Genomic DNA, 17083 nt, shown 5'->3' on the forward strand with positions numbered 1-17083 from the left:
CTGGGATCGGGTGGGGAGACTGGGATCGGGGGACTCTCTCCCAGGTGCCGGCTCAGCCCTACAGCTGCTTTCCTCCTCAGGGACTCGCTGGTTCGCGCCTTCTTTTCAGAGAGGGGTTCTTCTTGGTGTTTCACACTCCACTTTCAGCTCCCTTGGGGATGGGGCTGCTGGAGAGGGGGCAGCATGTCTCAGGGGCCCGGGCTGGTTGGGGGGTCTGCAGGCACACCTGCCCAGGTGGACACGTGCTCTTTCTTCCATGCAGGTGTGCTCCCCAGAAGGGGGGCCGCTCCCAGCCAACCACTGGGACCAGAACGGCCCGGCCCAGCACCAGCAGCAGCTCCAGCCCAGCCAGCCCCAGGGGTCACTCCCAGCCCCGTGTCAGCGCTGCCAGCCCCGTCGGGCTCTCCCGGACCCCGGGCAGCCCTGCCAGCCCCAGCGGCCACTCACGGGTCAGCGCCGCTGGCCCCAGCGGTCACTTCTGGGCCCAAGACAGCCCTGCCAGCCCCGGCGGTCACTTCTGGGCCCAGGTCAGCCCTGCCGGCCCCAGCGGCTGCTTCCAGCCCCAGATCAGCACTGCCGGCCCCAGCAGTCACTCCTGGCTCAGCCTTGCCGGCCACGATGGGCGCTCCTAGGCCCTAGGCACCGCTGCCGGCGTCTGCGCTCCCTGCTGGCCCCGTGGCAACGCTGCCGGCCCCTGCGCTCCCTGCTGGCGCCGTGGCACCGCTGCCGGCCCCTGCGCTCCCTCCTGGCCCCATGTCCCCTCTGCCGGCCCCTGCGCTCCCTCCTGGCCCTCTGGCACCGCTGCTGGCCCGTGCGATCGTGGGTGGCCCCCTGTCTCCGTGGCCAGCCCAGCAGGGCATCCTCAGGACAGCGGTGCCGGCCCCCACAGTCACTCCTCCTGCTGCGTCCACGCCGCCGGCCCACCAGCTCACTCTCAGGCCAGTGCTGCTGCCCCCGGCGGGCTCTCTTAGCCCCTTGCCAGCCCCGGAGGTCCCTCCTAGGCCAACCCAGCCGCCCCCAGGGGTCCCTGCTGGGCCTCAGTCAGCCCCAGCAATTAGTTGAAGCCCCAGAGCACCCTGGCCCCGCAAAACCTTCACTGCTGGGCCCTGGACAGCCGTGCCAACAAAAGCGGCCACTCATGGGCCCGGAACAGCCTCACCCGCCCAAGCGGCCACTCCTGGGCCCAGAACAGCCCTGCCGACGAAAGCGGCCCCTCCTGGGCCCAAAGCAGCCCTGCCAGCCCTTGCAGTCCCTTCTGGGCCCCAGCCAGCCCTGCAAACCCCAGCCGTTACTCCCCATCCCTGAGCGCCCTTCACTCCTGGGCCGGCCAGCCCCGCCCCGTCGGCCCCTCCTAGGGCCCCCAAGCCAGCCGCGGCGGTCGCTGCTGGACCTGGTTCGGGCCCGTCAGCCGCAGCTCTCACTCCTGGCACTGGGCCGTCCCTGCAGGCCCCTGAGGTCACGACGGACTCGATCCTCCACCCCTGCGGTGGCCCGCCAGGCCCCGTCTGTGAGTCCTGGAGCCTGATGCCCATTTCCTAGGCCACCCTGGGTGTGGCTGTGCTGGGTGGATGTGCTGCCACACTGGCCAAGGCCTTCTCCAGGCAGGCCGGGCTGTTTGCGGTTGGAAACTGTGGCTCAGCAGAGGCAGCCCCCGGCAGGGCTGCTACCAGGCAGAGGCCCGCCTGCACCAGGAAGAGAGGAGAGGACCCCCAGCATCTTCCCACCTCCCTGCCATGCCTGCCCCCGTCGTGCCCGCTACTTTGGGACGCGCACACTCCTAGGAGAGTGGACACGGCTGCCCCCAAGGGCTTGGGGTTATCGGAGGGGTTCCTCGGTGTCTCGCTGTGCCTCACGAGTGCCCGTGTATCCTTGTACGTCAGAGTCTGTGCACGCCTCCCCTCCGCCCCGTGTGATAGGCTACAAGTGTGTGTGTGAGTGTGTGCGTGCACGTATGTGATGTGTGTGTGTACATGCTGTGGGCGTGTGCCGGCTACAGGCCTTGCGCCCTGGGGCCCTGACCCATGTGGCCAGCGTGCATTCCGTGCCCCTAGGCAGAATGTGGGCCCCACTGGAGCCAGGCCGCAGGTCCCGCGCACCTCCCCTTTGGCAAAGGGCAGTGATGCATGTCCATCTCCAGTGTTCTGTGAATGCAGGGAGGGGGCATGGGGGGCACTCAGGGCTGTCTGTGGCCACATAGGAGCTGCTGGTGACAGGAGGGTGTGCCCCCCCCCCACTCCCCCAACTCTGCCTCCACCCCAGTGGCTAGGCACTGAAGCAGAGGCAGTCTCCCATTCTCCTAGCTCTGGACCAGGAGGGTTGGGGCCGTTCTCAGAATGCCTCCTCCTGGCCTCCCACCCAGCCCATGCAGCTTCCTAGCTGTTGGCCCCCCAGGACGTTCCCCGTCGGGACGGACCTCACACTACAGGGCTTTCTCTGCCCTCCGCCCATCCCATGCCTGAGCTCGGGGGTCACCCATTCCTCACCCCAGACCTCTGGTTCAGGGCAGTCCCACACTGGTGCTCCTGGAGTCCTGGGCATGAGGCAAGGAGCTCACTTCTGACCCTCCAGAGCAAGAGGGTCTCTGGGGAGGGAGCAGCAGCTCCTGGGGTTTGCCCTGGCCGGGCTCCCGGATGCCCTTTGTGTGCCTAGTCTCACTGAGCCGCGACGGCCACTGCAGTTCTGATCCCGTTCATGGAGGCTGGGACGCACACCCCCCCCATCCCATTTGCTCATGAGGACACTGGCTCTCTGGGGTCCCCACTGGCTGGGTGTGGGGGCCGCCCAGCACCCAGAGCAGGGCTTACGGGCATCTGGTCCTCACCCAGGGTCTCCCAGAAACGCGGGGCTTATTTTTCTGATTAAAGAAAATAAAAAGTGCCGTGCCATTATTTTTATGACCGCATCAGTGAGTGTGTGTCATACGTGAAGTGATTTATTCCGACAAGTGGTTTTCTGCGCGTCTGGACCTGCCCCCTGATCGCTGCGTTCCCACTGAGCAGCAGGAGAGCAGCCTAGGGCTGGGGCTGCCCAGGGAGGGGTGCACAGCCTGGGCACGGCTCATTGTGCTTGTGCTGTGCGTTCGGGGGGGCCGTGCTCGCCACAGTCCCCCAGCAGACCGTCTCAGCAAGCCCCCACATCCCTGCCATGTCCCTTGGAGCCACTGCTCAGGAAGGGGTCTCTTTCTAGGTGTCCCAGAAGGTGCCTCAGAATTGTCCTGGATTCCTGATACTCCCAGCGTCCCCTCCCTCCTGTTGACCTGAAGGGGGCAGTGTTGGGATCTCTGTCTTCTGGGTCCTGTGCAGGCTCGTGGGTGGGCAAGGCAGGTGCCAACGGGCACAGCTGCTGCCTTTCTAGGCCCTTCTGCTCTGGGAGTGTGGCCCTGGCACGTGAGTGCCTAAGTGGGGGAAGCAGAACTAATAGAACGCTGATCTGCGGGAGGGTGGGAGACGGAGTCCCCTGGGCTGGGCCCAACCCTTCCGATCTGGAACGGCTCCACTGAGTGAGCCCCACGGTGCCCTTGGGCCCCGCTCTTCCTTGCCTGCTTACTTGCTGAACCATCTGATCCCAGAGGGGCCCCCTGGGGCTCCTGCTAGCCTTGGGTTCAAAGTGACAGGACCCTGAAGGGGAGGGCACTTTGGGGAGACACCCACTTGCTGTGGAGAGACTAGACCAGGTGTGCCACGTCCTGGGGGACAGGGACGGGAGGGGGCTGCTGCCACCTTCTGCTATAAGGAGATGAGGGTTTTGTGTGGCCAGATCTTGGAGGTTTCTGAGAGCATCTGGTGATACGGGTTTTTCTGTGTTTTTGGAGAATTTTGAAATGATGGTGGCTCCTTCCAATGTCATGAGCCACCTTACTGGCTAAAGGACACGGCTGTGTGGGACCTGTGTGGCCTGGGGTAGAGGCTTGGGCCCTGGCAGCTCACGTGGCCCCAAGGCCAGGGGTGTGGGGTATGGTCCGCCCTGTTGCGGGTAGACGGGGGGATGCTTGGTCTGAAAGTTGGGCGTAGGTTGAGTCCTTGGGGGGCGCTGTGGGTCCAAGGGAGGCCCAGGATTGCTCTAGGTGACTCTCTGAATCGAGACAGGAGCCTGGGTGTAGTGCTCTGCAGGGGTCTCCCTCCGAGCCCTACAGCCCGCCCCACGTAAGCCCCCTGCCTCCACCTCCCCATCTGCAGATGGGGCCCTGAGGAGGAGACCATGCCTGGTCCCTGCCAGGCCAGTGAGGAGCAAGGACAGTGCTGGTGGGTGTGGTGGTTCTCTGGGAGAAAGGAGACTCCTCCAGGTGCACCTGGCGGAAGGTAGGATAGCCCTAGGAGGACAGGGGCCCAGGCACGGGGACCCACCTGGTGGGCCTCACCCAGCGCTCTGCAGACACAGCCAGTCCAGGGCTCCTGGGAGGAGCTTGTTTGCGCGTGTGCGCCTCTGCTGAGCGGCGGTGCTCCACGAGCAGGCTCCGCGCTCGGGTGGCTGCCAGGGTGACTGTCCTGACAAGTCCTGCCCTCTTGCGTGGAGGGCCCAGGGAGGAGGGGCCCCTGGACTGCCCCCTCACTCGCTGACCGAGGATACCACGAGCACCTCCGTGAACGGGCTGCTCCTGGCACGGAAGAGGCGTCCTGGAACTGTTCTTGCAGACACTTAGCGTGTCAGAGGCCGGGGTACGTCGGGGCGACACCGCTGCCTGTCCCCCCAGCCTGGCCCGAGGCTGCGGTGACCATATGACCGTGCGACCCGCCCACACCAGGGGGCTCTAAGGGAGGCGGTGTCCACGTCCCACTGTCTGCTTTGCCTGGGGGGGGGGGGTTTGGCAAGAACCCCACCCCAGGGCCAGGGTTGGGGGACCACCAGCCTCCCAGAGGGGCCCCGGGACCCCGGGCAAACACTGGTCTGAGCCTGCGGATGCAGCTGAACAGTGGTGCTGTCTGGGGGGGTCATGCTGAGAGCCACACACAGCTGGGGACACTCGTGGCCATGCTGGAATTCAAGAACAGGAGACAAAATCGATATCTAACGTTCCATGTTCAAAGTGCTATCAGTGGGACATTTCCCCTCTCCACAGAGCAAGTCTTAGGAACGTGGTGTGTCTCTTGCTCTCATCCGTTCAGACCCACCCATTCATGGGCTCCGTAACAACGTGGCTTCTAGCCTGTGGCGTGTGGAGGGTCCACAGTGACCTGTCTCCACGAGTCTCTCCTCACTCATGGCTCTTGCTGGCTGGCTCGTGGCTCATGCGCAGCCAGCCTGTGGTTTGAATCCCCGCCAGCCCGCAGAGCTGAGCGGGCCCGCCCAGAAGCTCCCCTCGGATGCCACAGCCCCAGCACCGAGCACGGACAGGCCGGAAGACATCCGTGCTAAGCCTCCCCTGGCCTCGGGAGAGCTGGCATCTGCCCAGATGATGGACTGGAGACAGGCAGCCGCATTTCCCCGCCACCACGCAAGGCCGGTCCTTGGCTTCCACCTTCTAAATGTCTCTCCGAATGAGATCTCATTAGAAAATAATTCCGAGGAAATGGCCATCAAAATTCATCGTCTGCACTCACAGTCACACCCTGGTGCCTGTGCTGGAGGAGGACACGGGTCTGAGGCCGGTCACTGCCAGAAACTGGAGATGATGGACCAGAGGAAGGAATGAGGCTGACAAGAGTGGGCATTCACGGACCGGGAAACCGTGGCGGACATGGGCAAGGCCAGAAGTTGTTTATTTGAAGGCACCAACGACACAGAGTCCCGGCTGGACAGATGAAGAGTAAAGGTCCCCAGCGACCAGGGTCGCGCCGCAAGTGTCTGGACAGGCCCAGGCCGTTGCCGTCTGAGGGGGCAGGCTGCCGGGCAAATACAGTCTGAGCCCATAGACTGAAACGAAGCAGACGGCCTGGGTGGTCCCTTACCTGTGGAGGAAGTGGGCTCCACGACGTGGCCGTGTCCGCACCCGCCAGCACCTCAGTCTGTGTCACAGTGTCTGCCAGAAGGCCGAGCTCCTGCCACAGGCCCCAGGGGCTGGCCACACCCAGGACGTTTTCCGAGCACGAGGAGGTGGCAGCTAGGTCACTCTGCACTCACACCCAGGCAGCTCCGTTCCCGCGGCCTATGCCCTTGTCCTTGAGCCTACCCTGGCAGGCTGTGGTGGTGGCAGCCACTGGCCTCCCGGGCTCTGTCCCCTGCCATCTGTGGTGGCAGGGTTCCTCTGCAGAGCCCATTTGAGCATATCCTCCCCCTCTGCCCTTAGTGAAGTCCGATTCTTGGTGCCCTGACTCCCCCTCCTGTCCCGACATGTCAGCCTTCTGGCCGACTGATGACCCTTGAGGCCCGGCGTCCGGCTCCTCCAGGCACCTCGTGCCGTGGGCAGCTGCGCTTGCTCACGGCCAGGCCGCATGACCCTGGGCCTGGCGGAGGCCAGTACTGGGGGAGGCAGCTGGGAGGGCTGCCGTCCGTGCTGTCCGTCAGGTGGGGCGTCCGCAATGTCTCCCATGCAGGCCCAGGCCCTGTGCGTGCGGGGTTCATCCTTGCGGCTGCCCTAGTTCTCTCGCTCATAGAACAGACATCTCTAGCCTCCGTGCCCAACCCTCTCGAGACCCCTCCTGGGCGGCCTCCCCAGCAGCAGACTGGGTCTCAGGTGCTGGGGCGGGGCTGCTGCAAGCCCCGAGCTCCCACCCCAGACCCGGCGCTCACAGGAACCGAGCGGCGAGCCCTGCATGGCGCGGGGTGGGGGGCTTCAGTGCAGGCGCTGTTGCAAGGGTGGAGGAGAGACGGGCTGCAGGGTGGCAGGCACCCGCCGCCCCCTAGGCCCCACCTGCCAGGTCATCCCAGCCCTGCCCCGGAGGGAAGCACTCAGTGTCCAGTATGAGCTTCGGGTCACTGCCCATCTGGGCCCGGGATGCAGCAGGGTACAGGACAGAGACAGTCCTTGCCTTCACGAAGTTTAGGTAACGGTGGGGAAGACAGGTGTGCAACAGGTGGAGGGATTTCGAGGTACCCATGGCCGTGCCTACAATGGGAGAAGCTCCTGTAGATGAGGGCTCAAGGAGCCTCTCCCAGCATGCCCAGGGGTGGCAGAGCATGGTGGCCAAGCCCCTGGCACTCTGGCGGGGGAGGGGGGCAAGTGCCTGACTTTCCTGGGGGTGGTGGCCGAGAACCTGGCACTCCAGTGAGGGACAAGCGCTTGGCACTCCCGGGGGAGGGCAAGCGCCTGGCATTCCCAAGGGTGGGGGCGCTGTACAGGCGCCACTGGGGGTCGTCAGCAGTGCAGGGCGTGAGCTGGTGGATGTTTTTAAAGAACTTGTGCTGGCGGCCAACAGGCCAGCCACTCAGTGTGGGCAGCCGCGGAGCCGGAGGCTTCTGCTGTGCAAGAGGCTTCTTGGTGGCTTGAATCAGGTCATTAGCTTCTAGAAAGATGGGGACATCTCCCGAGCAGGTGACCGAGGATGGATGGAGCCCAGAGGGCCCCGCACTAGCCCACTCCAATAGAGTTCTGGGGGCCGGACAAGGCGGCTCATCTTGTTCCTCTAGCAAGGGGGGCCACATCCAAGCACAGACGGGGACCTCCCACAGCTTGTGTCCCCTGGAGCCTGCTGGCCACACATCTGCTCGGGTAGTGGCCTCAATGGCATCTCCTACCAGCTGCGGTGCACCATGTGCATCTGTCCATCATCCGCCCGGCCGTCATCCGCCCAGCGACCCGTCCAAGTCTCCTGAAGAGCAGGGAGCAGTGGAAGGGACGGCCAGCCTAGGGGGGCTGCGGTCTGCACCTGAGTGCTGGGCTGTCGTGGGAAGGCTCGCACTGCCTGAGCCCCCTTCACGGCACCAGACCGCAGTCAGGGACCGACTTTTCGCATAATGCTGGAGACAGACACACCAACCAGTGATCCTATGTCACGTTCAGAGGGACACTCGGGGCCCCAGGATCCTGGTCGATGTAGGAGTGAACAGAGAGTTGGGAAGGATTATCTGGAAGAAGCGGGGTCAAGCTTATAACTCAAGTAGGTGTTAGCCAGCCCAGGGGAGTGGGAGCACCAGGCCCCCCTCGCAGCTGGTTGCACTGGGGCGCGCGCCCGGAGTCTCAGCAGCACCACCCCGCTTCACCAGCACAGCTGCCATCAGTCGGGGGACATCAGCCTGAGAACACCCAAGCTCAGCCGTGACTCATTTCTCACGTTCTAGGAGGGGTGTTGAGCTCACACAACAGAGCCCAGAGGCTATGCACGCAGCCTTGTATGTTGCGGGGGGGGTCTTTGTCCCACACTCCAGTGCTCACTGGCTCCTGCCTGCCCGGGTGGGTTTGCACTGTCTGCATGAAGGGCCCCTCCCTGAGCTGGCCTTGCTCTGTGGCCTTGCCCCAAGCACTGGTGCTCCCTGCTGCAGCCTCTGCCAGGTTCACTGTAGAACCGGGACCTAGAGCACAGGCCTCTGCCAGTCGTGGGTTCGGGCGCTGGGGCTTAGAGGGCAGACACACTGAACAAACACAGCAATCAGATGACACACTCTCTGCGGTTATGTGCCATGGGGAGGGCGGCTGTCACACATGCCGGCTGGGATGGGTTGCGGTTTCTGCAGGGTCAGGAGGCCCCACTGAGCCCCAGAGAACTGGGCACCTGTTGCTGGTGGGAAGAGCAAGTAGTAGGGGACCACCAGGCCTGGAGATACACGAGCAGGCTTCCTGGCAGAGCTGTAGGTTGACAGCCCTGGCCTGGGACGCTGACGCCCAGGGAGTGAGGGGCATACCGGGCATGTGCCGTCCTGTCTGCCCCGGGGCACTGCTGTCTCCCACCTCCTGGGCCCTTTCTTAGCAATATCCCCAGACTGGCCACCCAGTCCCCTCAGCGCCAACACCCCCCACCCCCGTGGCCTGATTGCCAAGTGGAAGCACACGTTGCCCGTCTAGGCTGGTGTGCTGGGTGGCTGGCCTGGGAGGTAGATGCTTTCTTCTGGGATGTGCAGTGTGGCCTGGGCTGGAGGGCCCTGCTGTGAGGAGGTCAGGGAAGGACGGCTATCTGGGGAGCTGTCTTGGGAGGGGGTTCTTCATGGGTGAGTTGCCATGGCCTCAGTGTTCCTGCCAGAGAGCTCAGAGCCCCAGGATGCTCCTGGTAGGCCCCAGTCTGAGAGTAGCGCCCCTCACCCCATAGACCCCATAGTCTGATGGCAGTGCCCTGTCATCCTAGTCTAAGGGAATTGTTCCCTCCCCACCTTTCTGAGAGCCATGACCTGGCCCTACCAGATGGAGGCAGTGCCATATTTCTCCATCTCAGTCGGAAGGTGAAGTCCCGGCACCCCCCCCCCCACCCCACCCAGCCTCAAGTCTGAGAGCATGCTCTGGTGGCATGCTGCCTTGCAGGAGCCGACTGTGACAAGAATTTACAAGCCAGCGTTCAGACTGTTGGCAGCCGAGCCCAGCTATGGTGTGTTTACACCGCAGAAGCTATACGTGCTCCATTTGAGGGCTCCCACTCCCGCATCTTTCTCCGTGGGGCCATTCTCCACTCTTCCTGTTGGCCTTCTGACTTGCCTCCACACCTTTCTCTCTGAAGCCTTCCCTGGCAGCCCTGTCTTTTTTCCTCTGCTGTTGTCCTGGTACTTGTGGCTGTCTGCCAACCACGTGCCTGTCTCTTCTTTGTAGGCTTCAGGAGGATGGGAATGTGTGTCTGTTGTGTTTGCTGCCCAGAACAGAGCCAGTTCATAGGCACCCTGGAAGCGCTGGGTGGATGGGCCAGTGGGCAGGTGGCTGGGTAGATGGGTAGATGGATGGAAAGGCGGATGAATGGGTGGATGGACATGTGGGTGGGTAGATAGACGGTGGATGGATGGATGGGTGGGTGGGTGGAGATGGATGAGTGGATGGACCACAAGGCCCAGTGGTGGGCACAGGCACAGGGGCTCCCGCCTCCCAGGGCAGTCAGGGCACCCTCTGGCCCTGGACATGGACTTGAAGGCCCCAGCAGCTCTGATCTCATCTCCCCGGCTCCAGCTGGCAGCACCCCTGGCTTAGCCGGCCAGCAACATTTCTGAGCAGCCAGGGAAGCAGATGGGGCTACTGGACAGCCGAACCCCAGCTTGAGCTGTTCGGGGTCGTGGCCTGGGGACAAAAGTAGGTGACCAGCCAGCCCATTATGTCTGGGATTGGGAGGGCCCAAGATGCAGGACTCAGTTTTCGAAGACTTTCTGGGAAATGGGGCTTTCAGAGCCAAAACTGGCCCCGTGAGAAAGGGTGACAGACCCCAGTCTGCCCCACCTGCAGGGTCCTGCTGAGGAGTCGGGCTGAGGCTTCCTTTCTGGGGCCCAGCTCAGAGAGAAGACAGGCTGCTTATGCCTGTGCAGTGGAATGTGGCACCCTCCCCCTCCAGCTCCAGCCGTGTGAGGTCGTAGTGTAGTCCCTCCGTCTCCTCTCCTCTTACTGGGTAAACTTGTGCAGTCAGCAGTCTTCCCAACGGTGCACGGTAGTCTGCACTGGTCCTTCCCTGGACCTGTGGTTTCTCTGGGTCTAGCTTTTCTCTCCTGGGGCAGGGACCCTGCCCTGGGCTCAGGCTGAGCTTCTGTCCCCCAGCAGTGACTGTGTGGAGCTCGTGAGGTTGAGGACTTATGGTCACAGCCATAATCTCCACTGGAGCCACAGTAGAATCTCCCAGAGGGCCTGCTGACACAGGGTTTGAGTTTCAAACTCAGTAAGCCTGGGGTGGATTCTTGTTCTGAACAAGTCCCCGGGTGCTACTGATGCAGCGGACCCAGTGACCCTGCTTTGAGAAGCACTGGACTATACCTCTCGGTTTCTTAGGCTTCCCCCAGAGAGGCAGCAAGGAAGGTCCCCCATGCCCCAGTTTTTTCCACTTCAGGAAGGGCTGTTGTGGGGTCCAGGGCAGTGGGAGCCTGCAGGTGCCAACAGTGACACCTGGTGGCTTCTTGGGGCTGGCCCAGGGCTCAGGCAGACAGAACCACATCACACACACACACACACACACACACACGTGTACACACACTGCGTCACACACACGTGCATACACCTTGTCACATACACACGCACACACGCATTGCAGCGCATGTGCACACATGCGTGCACACACTGCGTCACACGCACCCACGTGCGTGCACACGCACCCACTGCAGCACACTCACACACACGCGTGTGCTCACACACTGTCGCACGCACATGCACGCCCACAAACGCACGCACACACATATACACACTGCAGCACACATGCGTGCATCCTGTCACATGTGAGGGACTTGGTGGCATCCCATTTCACAGGTGAGGAAGCTGAGACTTGGAGAGTCAGGAGAGGCCACACTGGTCAGGGTCTGTAAATGCAGCGCTCAACCAAGTAAGAAGGAGCACAGGAGGCAGGGGTCCCCAAGGCCCGGGATGTGGGGCCAGGACCCTGCCCTTGGCCTGCCTCGGAGAAGGAGGGTGGTGCTGAGGCCAGCTTTCCTGGGGCCCTGGCACCCGGGGCCTTGGGCTCGGGATTGTGGTCACTGGTTCTGTCTTGTCATTTATACTCTGCTGGCCAACAACCCAGGGCCCATGGTTTTGGGGGCTATACCCCCCATCTTGGGACCTGGGGTGGCCCTGGGGAGCAGGGGCTCTGAGGGCTGCCTCGAGAGAGGCTTCTGGCTGAGCCTGCCGTGACATGCACAGGAGCAGGGACCCAGGTCCCCAGGGTGTTTCCCAGGACTCAGGAATATTCTAGATCATAGCCATTGTGCCTTGCAGACCCATCTTGACCTTTGGCCCGGTCAGGATCTCCAGGCTGGAGGGTGTTTGAGACAAAAGGGCTGGATGTGGTGGACTGGCTGGAGGCTCCTGACCCAGTCAGACCTCACTGACCCTGGTCATGGGGTGCATTCTGCACGTTCCTGCACTCGTGAGCACTGCGCTGAGCTAGGAGGCTTGGACAAAGAGGAGGGCAGGACACCCATACCCCTCGCGGTGTCCCCACGCTGGTGAGGGGTCAGCGGCCACCTGGGTCTGCTCCACGGAAGATGCCAGGCACACAGACAGGGTGTAGATGGTCTGCAGGTGTCCCACACGCTGACAGAGAGGACACAGCTGCGGGATCTGTGGGAACTGCGGGAATTGGGAAGCTGGGAGGTCGGGAGGTGGTGGAACCCTGGACAGAGAGTGGGGGAGCCCAGGACACCTGGGCCATGTGGTTGGGGGTGGTGACTGCAGTCTACAGTGGTCTGAAGTTATGTCCCAGTGAAAAGGAAAAAAGAAGCAGGAATTTTGGGTTCACCTAACTTTCTGGGCTTGGTTTGGCCGCCTGTAAAGTGGGTACAAGTGTCCCATCTCTTATGGGCTGCTGTGTGAGAGGGGGCGGGGCGCTGGCCGGCATACACCGGAGCAGCAGCCGTGCTTCTAGACGCAGAGCCAAGGCACAGAGAGGTCTAGCGGTGGCCCGGGATCACGCTGTGGGGAGTGGCCGGTCCACATTTGTCTGCGCACACCTGGGACTACGGTGGTGTGGGTGCTGCAGGGGTGGGTGAGCGGCTGCTGGCCTGTCCTGGAAGCTTGGTGTCTGGCTCCCTGGTGCAGTGAGATGGGGCGGGGCGGCCCACCGGCTCCGGCTCCAGGAAACCAGGGCAGAGCTCACAGCGGCATTATGTCATTGTGTGTCGTCTGCTTTTCTGGGTGTTTCTGCTCCTAGTGGTAAATGGTCAGCTCCGCAGAGCCTTGCCCCCGCTGCCCTCTCTCTGGGTCGTGGCCTGGGGCTCAGTGTGGGTGAGCAGGCCAGGGCACGGGTGAGGAGCCTGACCCTGGCCGGGCCCCTGCCCTGCCCCCACAGGCAGAGGGCTTGGGTCTGTGTTTGCTGAGCCTGCCTCTCCCTGTCCCCAGATGAAGGTCACCGCGTCCAGAGGGGGCGACCGCCAGAGTGGGGACGACAGCCTCCACGAAGCCACCAGCTCCCGGACGAGCAGTTCTCGGGACCAGCTCAGTGACGTGAGTGCCCCAGCTGCTTTGCTCAGCCAAACGCTCCTGCGTCTCTCGGGTGCCCGCAGCTGGCCCCCCACCCACGCTTAGCACCTGAGACTCACTGGGGGCTCTGCCTTTGCAATTAGCATTTTGCCTTCATTAAAACATGATTTTTCGGTAATTAGGACTAACGCACTAGGAGGGGTTTAAATGGGGAACCCAGAAGAGGCCCCAGCAGGACCCATGGGGAGGCCCTTGTCCAGCAGGGGGGCCTGCCCTCACCCATGGGTGCTAGTGGTAGGGCAGTGGGCGGGGAGCCAGGGCCATGGTGGGAATATCGGTGGGCAGTGCTTCTGGCCTGGTGGGCGGGCCTGCTGAGGCCTCTGGGAGCAAGGGCGTTCTGGTCTGGGGACAGACAGTGCCCCAGAGGACAGGCCCCTGAGCCTCCATGACTGGGGCAGCACGGGGAGGATTGCACTTGGGACGTGGCCCGCTGCCGTAGGCGTGTTGGGTGCCCTCCAGGGCCCCTGGCTCTCCCTGGCCACAGCCACTTGGAGGAGGGGGTAGGTGGGCACAGTGGGGGATTAGGATGGAGACCGGGGTGAGGGGTCCCAGGAGGGAGTGCCCCCCTCTTGAGGGGGCCCAAGAGGCTTTTGTCTTCCTAACCCCATGCTGCAGAAGCATGGAGGCTGGGGGCTGGGTTTCTGGATGATTGAATGGAGGGAGCGTCTCTCATTATCATCTCAATAGGGGCCTGGGGGCGCGGCCGGTGGGGGGAGGGGGGCCCCCGGAGGAGGGCTAATTGCCTGGCCCGAGCTTGCTGCCACAAGATGGGGAAATAGGCTGGTAATTGTCTGGGGCCGTGGGGCTGCCCTACTTCGGACGCTAATTGCCGGTGGGACGCGTGAAGACGGATTCTGAGCACATCAGGGACAGCCCTGAGGGTGCACGCTTGGAGAGCAGTTACAGCACCCCCCGCCCCCCGCCCCCGCCGGCAGGGCTTCGCAGTGGGCTTCCCGGCCCCGCCAGCCAACCCCGCCAGCATCTGCCTGGGGAAGGAAGGGCCCCAGAGCCCCGTCCGAGGCTGGATGGGGTACCGTGTACAGAGAGCAGAGAAGTCCAGGCGGCATTGGGGGACCCTCCCCTACACACACCCCGTGGTCGCCCACCATCCTGGAGGAGTCTGCGGCCAGACCTCCGTTCCCCCCAGCAGGCTCCGGACCCTGGTCTGCGGGTCCTGGCCTGCTGAGCACCTGCTCGTCACTCACCCTGCGCTGCCCCCCCGCCCCCCAGCCCCCACAGCAGAATGCCCTTCCTCACGCGGCCTGCTGCAGGGCCCACCTGGGTTTCTCGTGGCACCAGAGAGCGCTCCACCAAGTGCTGCTGGGGCTCCCTCAAGGGACCTCCGGTGGCCACAGTGTGCCCTGCCATCTTATTTGCGGGGCCCCCGAGGTTACCCGTCTAGCTCCCCTTCCAAGAAGCCTGCCCTCCACCCCTATACCCCCACAACCCTGGGAGGCTGGGAGGCTGGAGGCTGCTGAGTAGTCAGGGGCAGGCCCCCCTGGGCACAGAGGAGTGGGCCCGCCTCCCCTGCGTTCCCGTGGCTGGTGGAACCATGCGTGGAAAGGTGGGACCTGGCTCCGCGAGGGGCCGAGATGGACCGAGATGGACCTGGGGGCTGAGCCCCTCTCTGAGGCAACATGGCCACTTCGCCCTCCTCTCGGTTGGGCTCGCTCTGCTGGTCTGGGCCACGTCTCCGGAGTCTCCTGGGGGAGGTTCCAAACGTGGGTCCCCAGGCACAGGTGTGAGGCTGCTGGGGCTCTGGGCCGCTGTGCTGTACCCTCCCTTGCGGCTTCCGTCCCAGGTCCCAGCCTCGTGCCCCCCACTCTGGTGACCCAGCCGCAGCCCAGGGCCTGGGCCAAGGGGGTGGTCCTCAGAGGAGGGGCCGCCCGGGGGACCTGTGACCATCCTGACTGTGCTTCCTTCCCCCACAGAGCTCCGCGCAGGCGGTGTCGGGCAGAGGCTACTCGGTAAGTCTGCCGCCCCTCCACTGCGGGCTGGACCCACGCATGCCCCTGCCGCCGCAGCCCCCGGCCGTCTTCAGCATCTGGTCCCTGCCCCAGCAGCGGGGCTGGGGCGGAGGCCGGTGGAGGCCAGCTGGGAGCATCGCTCAGGGTCTGGCCCCGGAGCGGAGAGTGGGCCCTTGTTGCCTGGCTTCCTGGGGACCAGGGGTGGGGAGATGCTCTACCCCGGGTCCTGCCAGGAGGCACTCCGAGTGAGAGGTTCCGGGCACCGAGCAGCAACCCCCCACCCCAGGGACTTGACGCCCATGCTCCGTGCTCGGCCAGGGCTCAGGCGTGAGGACCCTGGGCCCTGTGGCCTCCCGCCTCCTGCCCCTGCTTCCTGCCCCTCCCCTCCTCCCACCCCGCCCCTACCCCAGCAGCCCCTACCCTTTCCTCGTGGCTTCATTTTGTTGCCCCTTAAGTATCAGGAGGGACGTTAATGACGCCATAAAACCCAGAGCTCCATAAAAGCCATTTTTGCAGATTTACAGCCGTTTTGGGGCTCATTGGAGGGCGGGGCCTGGGCTCTGCCCGCCTCATCCTCCCCTCCCGCCTCTGCCCCCAGCCTCTGATTTACTGTGAGCCCCAGAGTTCCAGGACTGCTGGGCGGCTTCTCTAAATCACATCAGCTTTTTATAGGGTGTGTAATTAACCCACTGACTTTCTGTGTGACAGGACACCCTGCGCCCCTGAGCCTCCCCTGACCCCTAGCCGCCCTGACCTCAGGGTTGGGTGGGTCAGGTGCCGGGTTTTCAGTGTTGCACCTGGTGGGCTGTAGGCTTCTGGGTGGTGGTCACATCCTGATGCCGGAGGCGTGTCTCCCTGGGGGGGCCCTTCCCTCCTCAGGTCCAGCCACAGCCATGGGTGGTGGCCTGCATTGCCCCTTCCCCCCACGGGCCGGGTCATCTCAGCATATCCTCTGCTCCTCGATGGAGTGGCACTCTGGCCGGGAGTGGTGCCAGCGCTGGGCTCCAGCTGGGGGCAGAGTGCTAGTGTGGGAAGTGGCTGGTGATAACACTCAGTGTGATGCAAGTCGGGACAGGGAGAGTGAGGGGAAGGTCAGGGGTGTGTGTCAACCTAAGGGTCCCAGACGGACCAGGCCCAGGGACGCCCCGATTGGAGCCTCCTTCCGTGTGTGAGAGTCCCTGGGCAACTGGGGTCTCCCTGCCCCGAGCCTCCTTGCCAGAGCCTCTGGGCGGCCCTTCTGCTTCCAGATTGCATGTGTTACTCATGGTCTTCTCCCCCAAGAGCTCCTTGGAATGTTTCCTGAAGAAAAACCCGTAATTAATGGGCCAGCTGCTTGCAACTTAACCCCCCATGGCCACTGCACGGGAGTGACAGGTGGTGGCAGGGACATACCCAGCCTGCTGCTGGGCCATGGCAGTTCCTGTGTGTGCATGCTAGGTGCTGGCAGGAGCAGGTGTGTGCCAGTCCCCGGCAGAAGCAGGCGTGTGTGAGCAGGCGTGTGCGTTAGGTTCTAGCATGAGCAGGTGTGTGGATTAGGTCCTGGTACAAGCAGGGGTGTGTGCATCAGGTCCTGGCATGAGCACGTGTGTGCATTAGGTCCCTGGCACAAGCAGGTGAGTGTGCTGGTCCCTGGCACAAGCAGGTGTGTATACTGATCCCCAGCATGAGCAGGTGTGTGCATTAGGCCCTGGCGTGAGCGGGTGTGTGCTGATCCCTGGCATGAGCAGGTGGGGGCATCAGGTCCTGGTCCGAGCAGATGTGTGTGCTGGTCCCTGGCATGAACAGGTGAGCGTACTGGTCCCTGGCACAAGCAGGTGTGTGTGCTGATCCCCAGCATGAGCAGGTGCGTGCATTAGGCCCTGGCCCCAGCATGAGCAGATGTGTGTACTAGGCCCTGGCATGAGCACGTGTGTGCATTAGGTCCTGGCACAAACAGGTGAGTGTGCTGGTCCCCGGCATGAGCAGGTGTGTGCATGAAGCCTGGCATGAGCAGGTGTTTGTGCTGGTCCCTGGCATATGCTGGTGGGCGGGCGCTGTAAGGTTCAGGTGGTTGGCCTGGCCCTTCCAGAAGCAGAGGTGCCTCTGGCACTGGAGGAGGCGGAACCAACCCCTGTGACCCTCAGCCAGTAGGAACAGAGAGGGTGGGGGCAGGTGGATGGCC

General features: G+C 63.5%; 1 protein-coding gene across 9 annotated transcripts in view; it reads left to right on the plus strand.

The window, feature by feature from the left end:
* Positions 1–17083, plus strand: part of FBRSL1 (fibrosin like 1) — a 77534-nt gene that overhangs the window by 17316 nt on the left and 43135 nt on the right. For 8 of the 9 annotated variants that reach the window (XM_032849219.1, XM_032849221.1, XM_032849223.1 and 5 more), the window contains exons 3-4: positions 12815–12919; positions 14887–14922. In XM_032849219.1, the coding sequence (XP_032705110.1) occupies positions 12815–12919; positions 14887–14922 (141 nt within the window). Of the gene's footprint in view, positions 1–262; positions 528–12814; positions 12920–14886; positions 14923–17083 lie in introns of all 9 variants that reach the window. The other variant, XM_032849217.1, reaches the window with a different exon arrangement.

This window comes from Lontra canadensis, unplaced genomic scaffold, assembly GCF_010015895.1.
Source record: "Lontra canadensis isolate GAN:19392208 unplaced genomic scaffold, GSC_riverotter_1.0 scaffold220, whole genome shotgun sequence".
In the NCBI taxonomy this organism is placed as follows: domain Eukaryota; kingdom Metazoa; phylum Chordata; class Mammalia; order Carnivora; family Mustelidae; genus Lontra; species Lontra canadensis.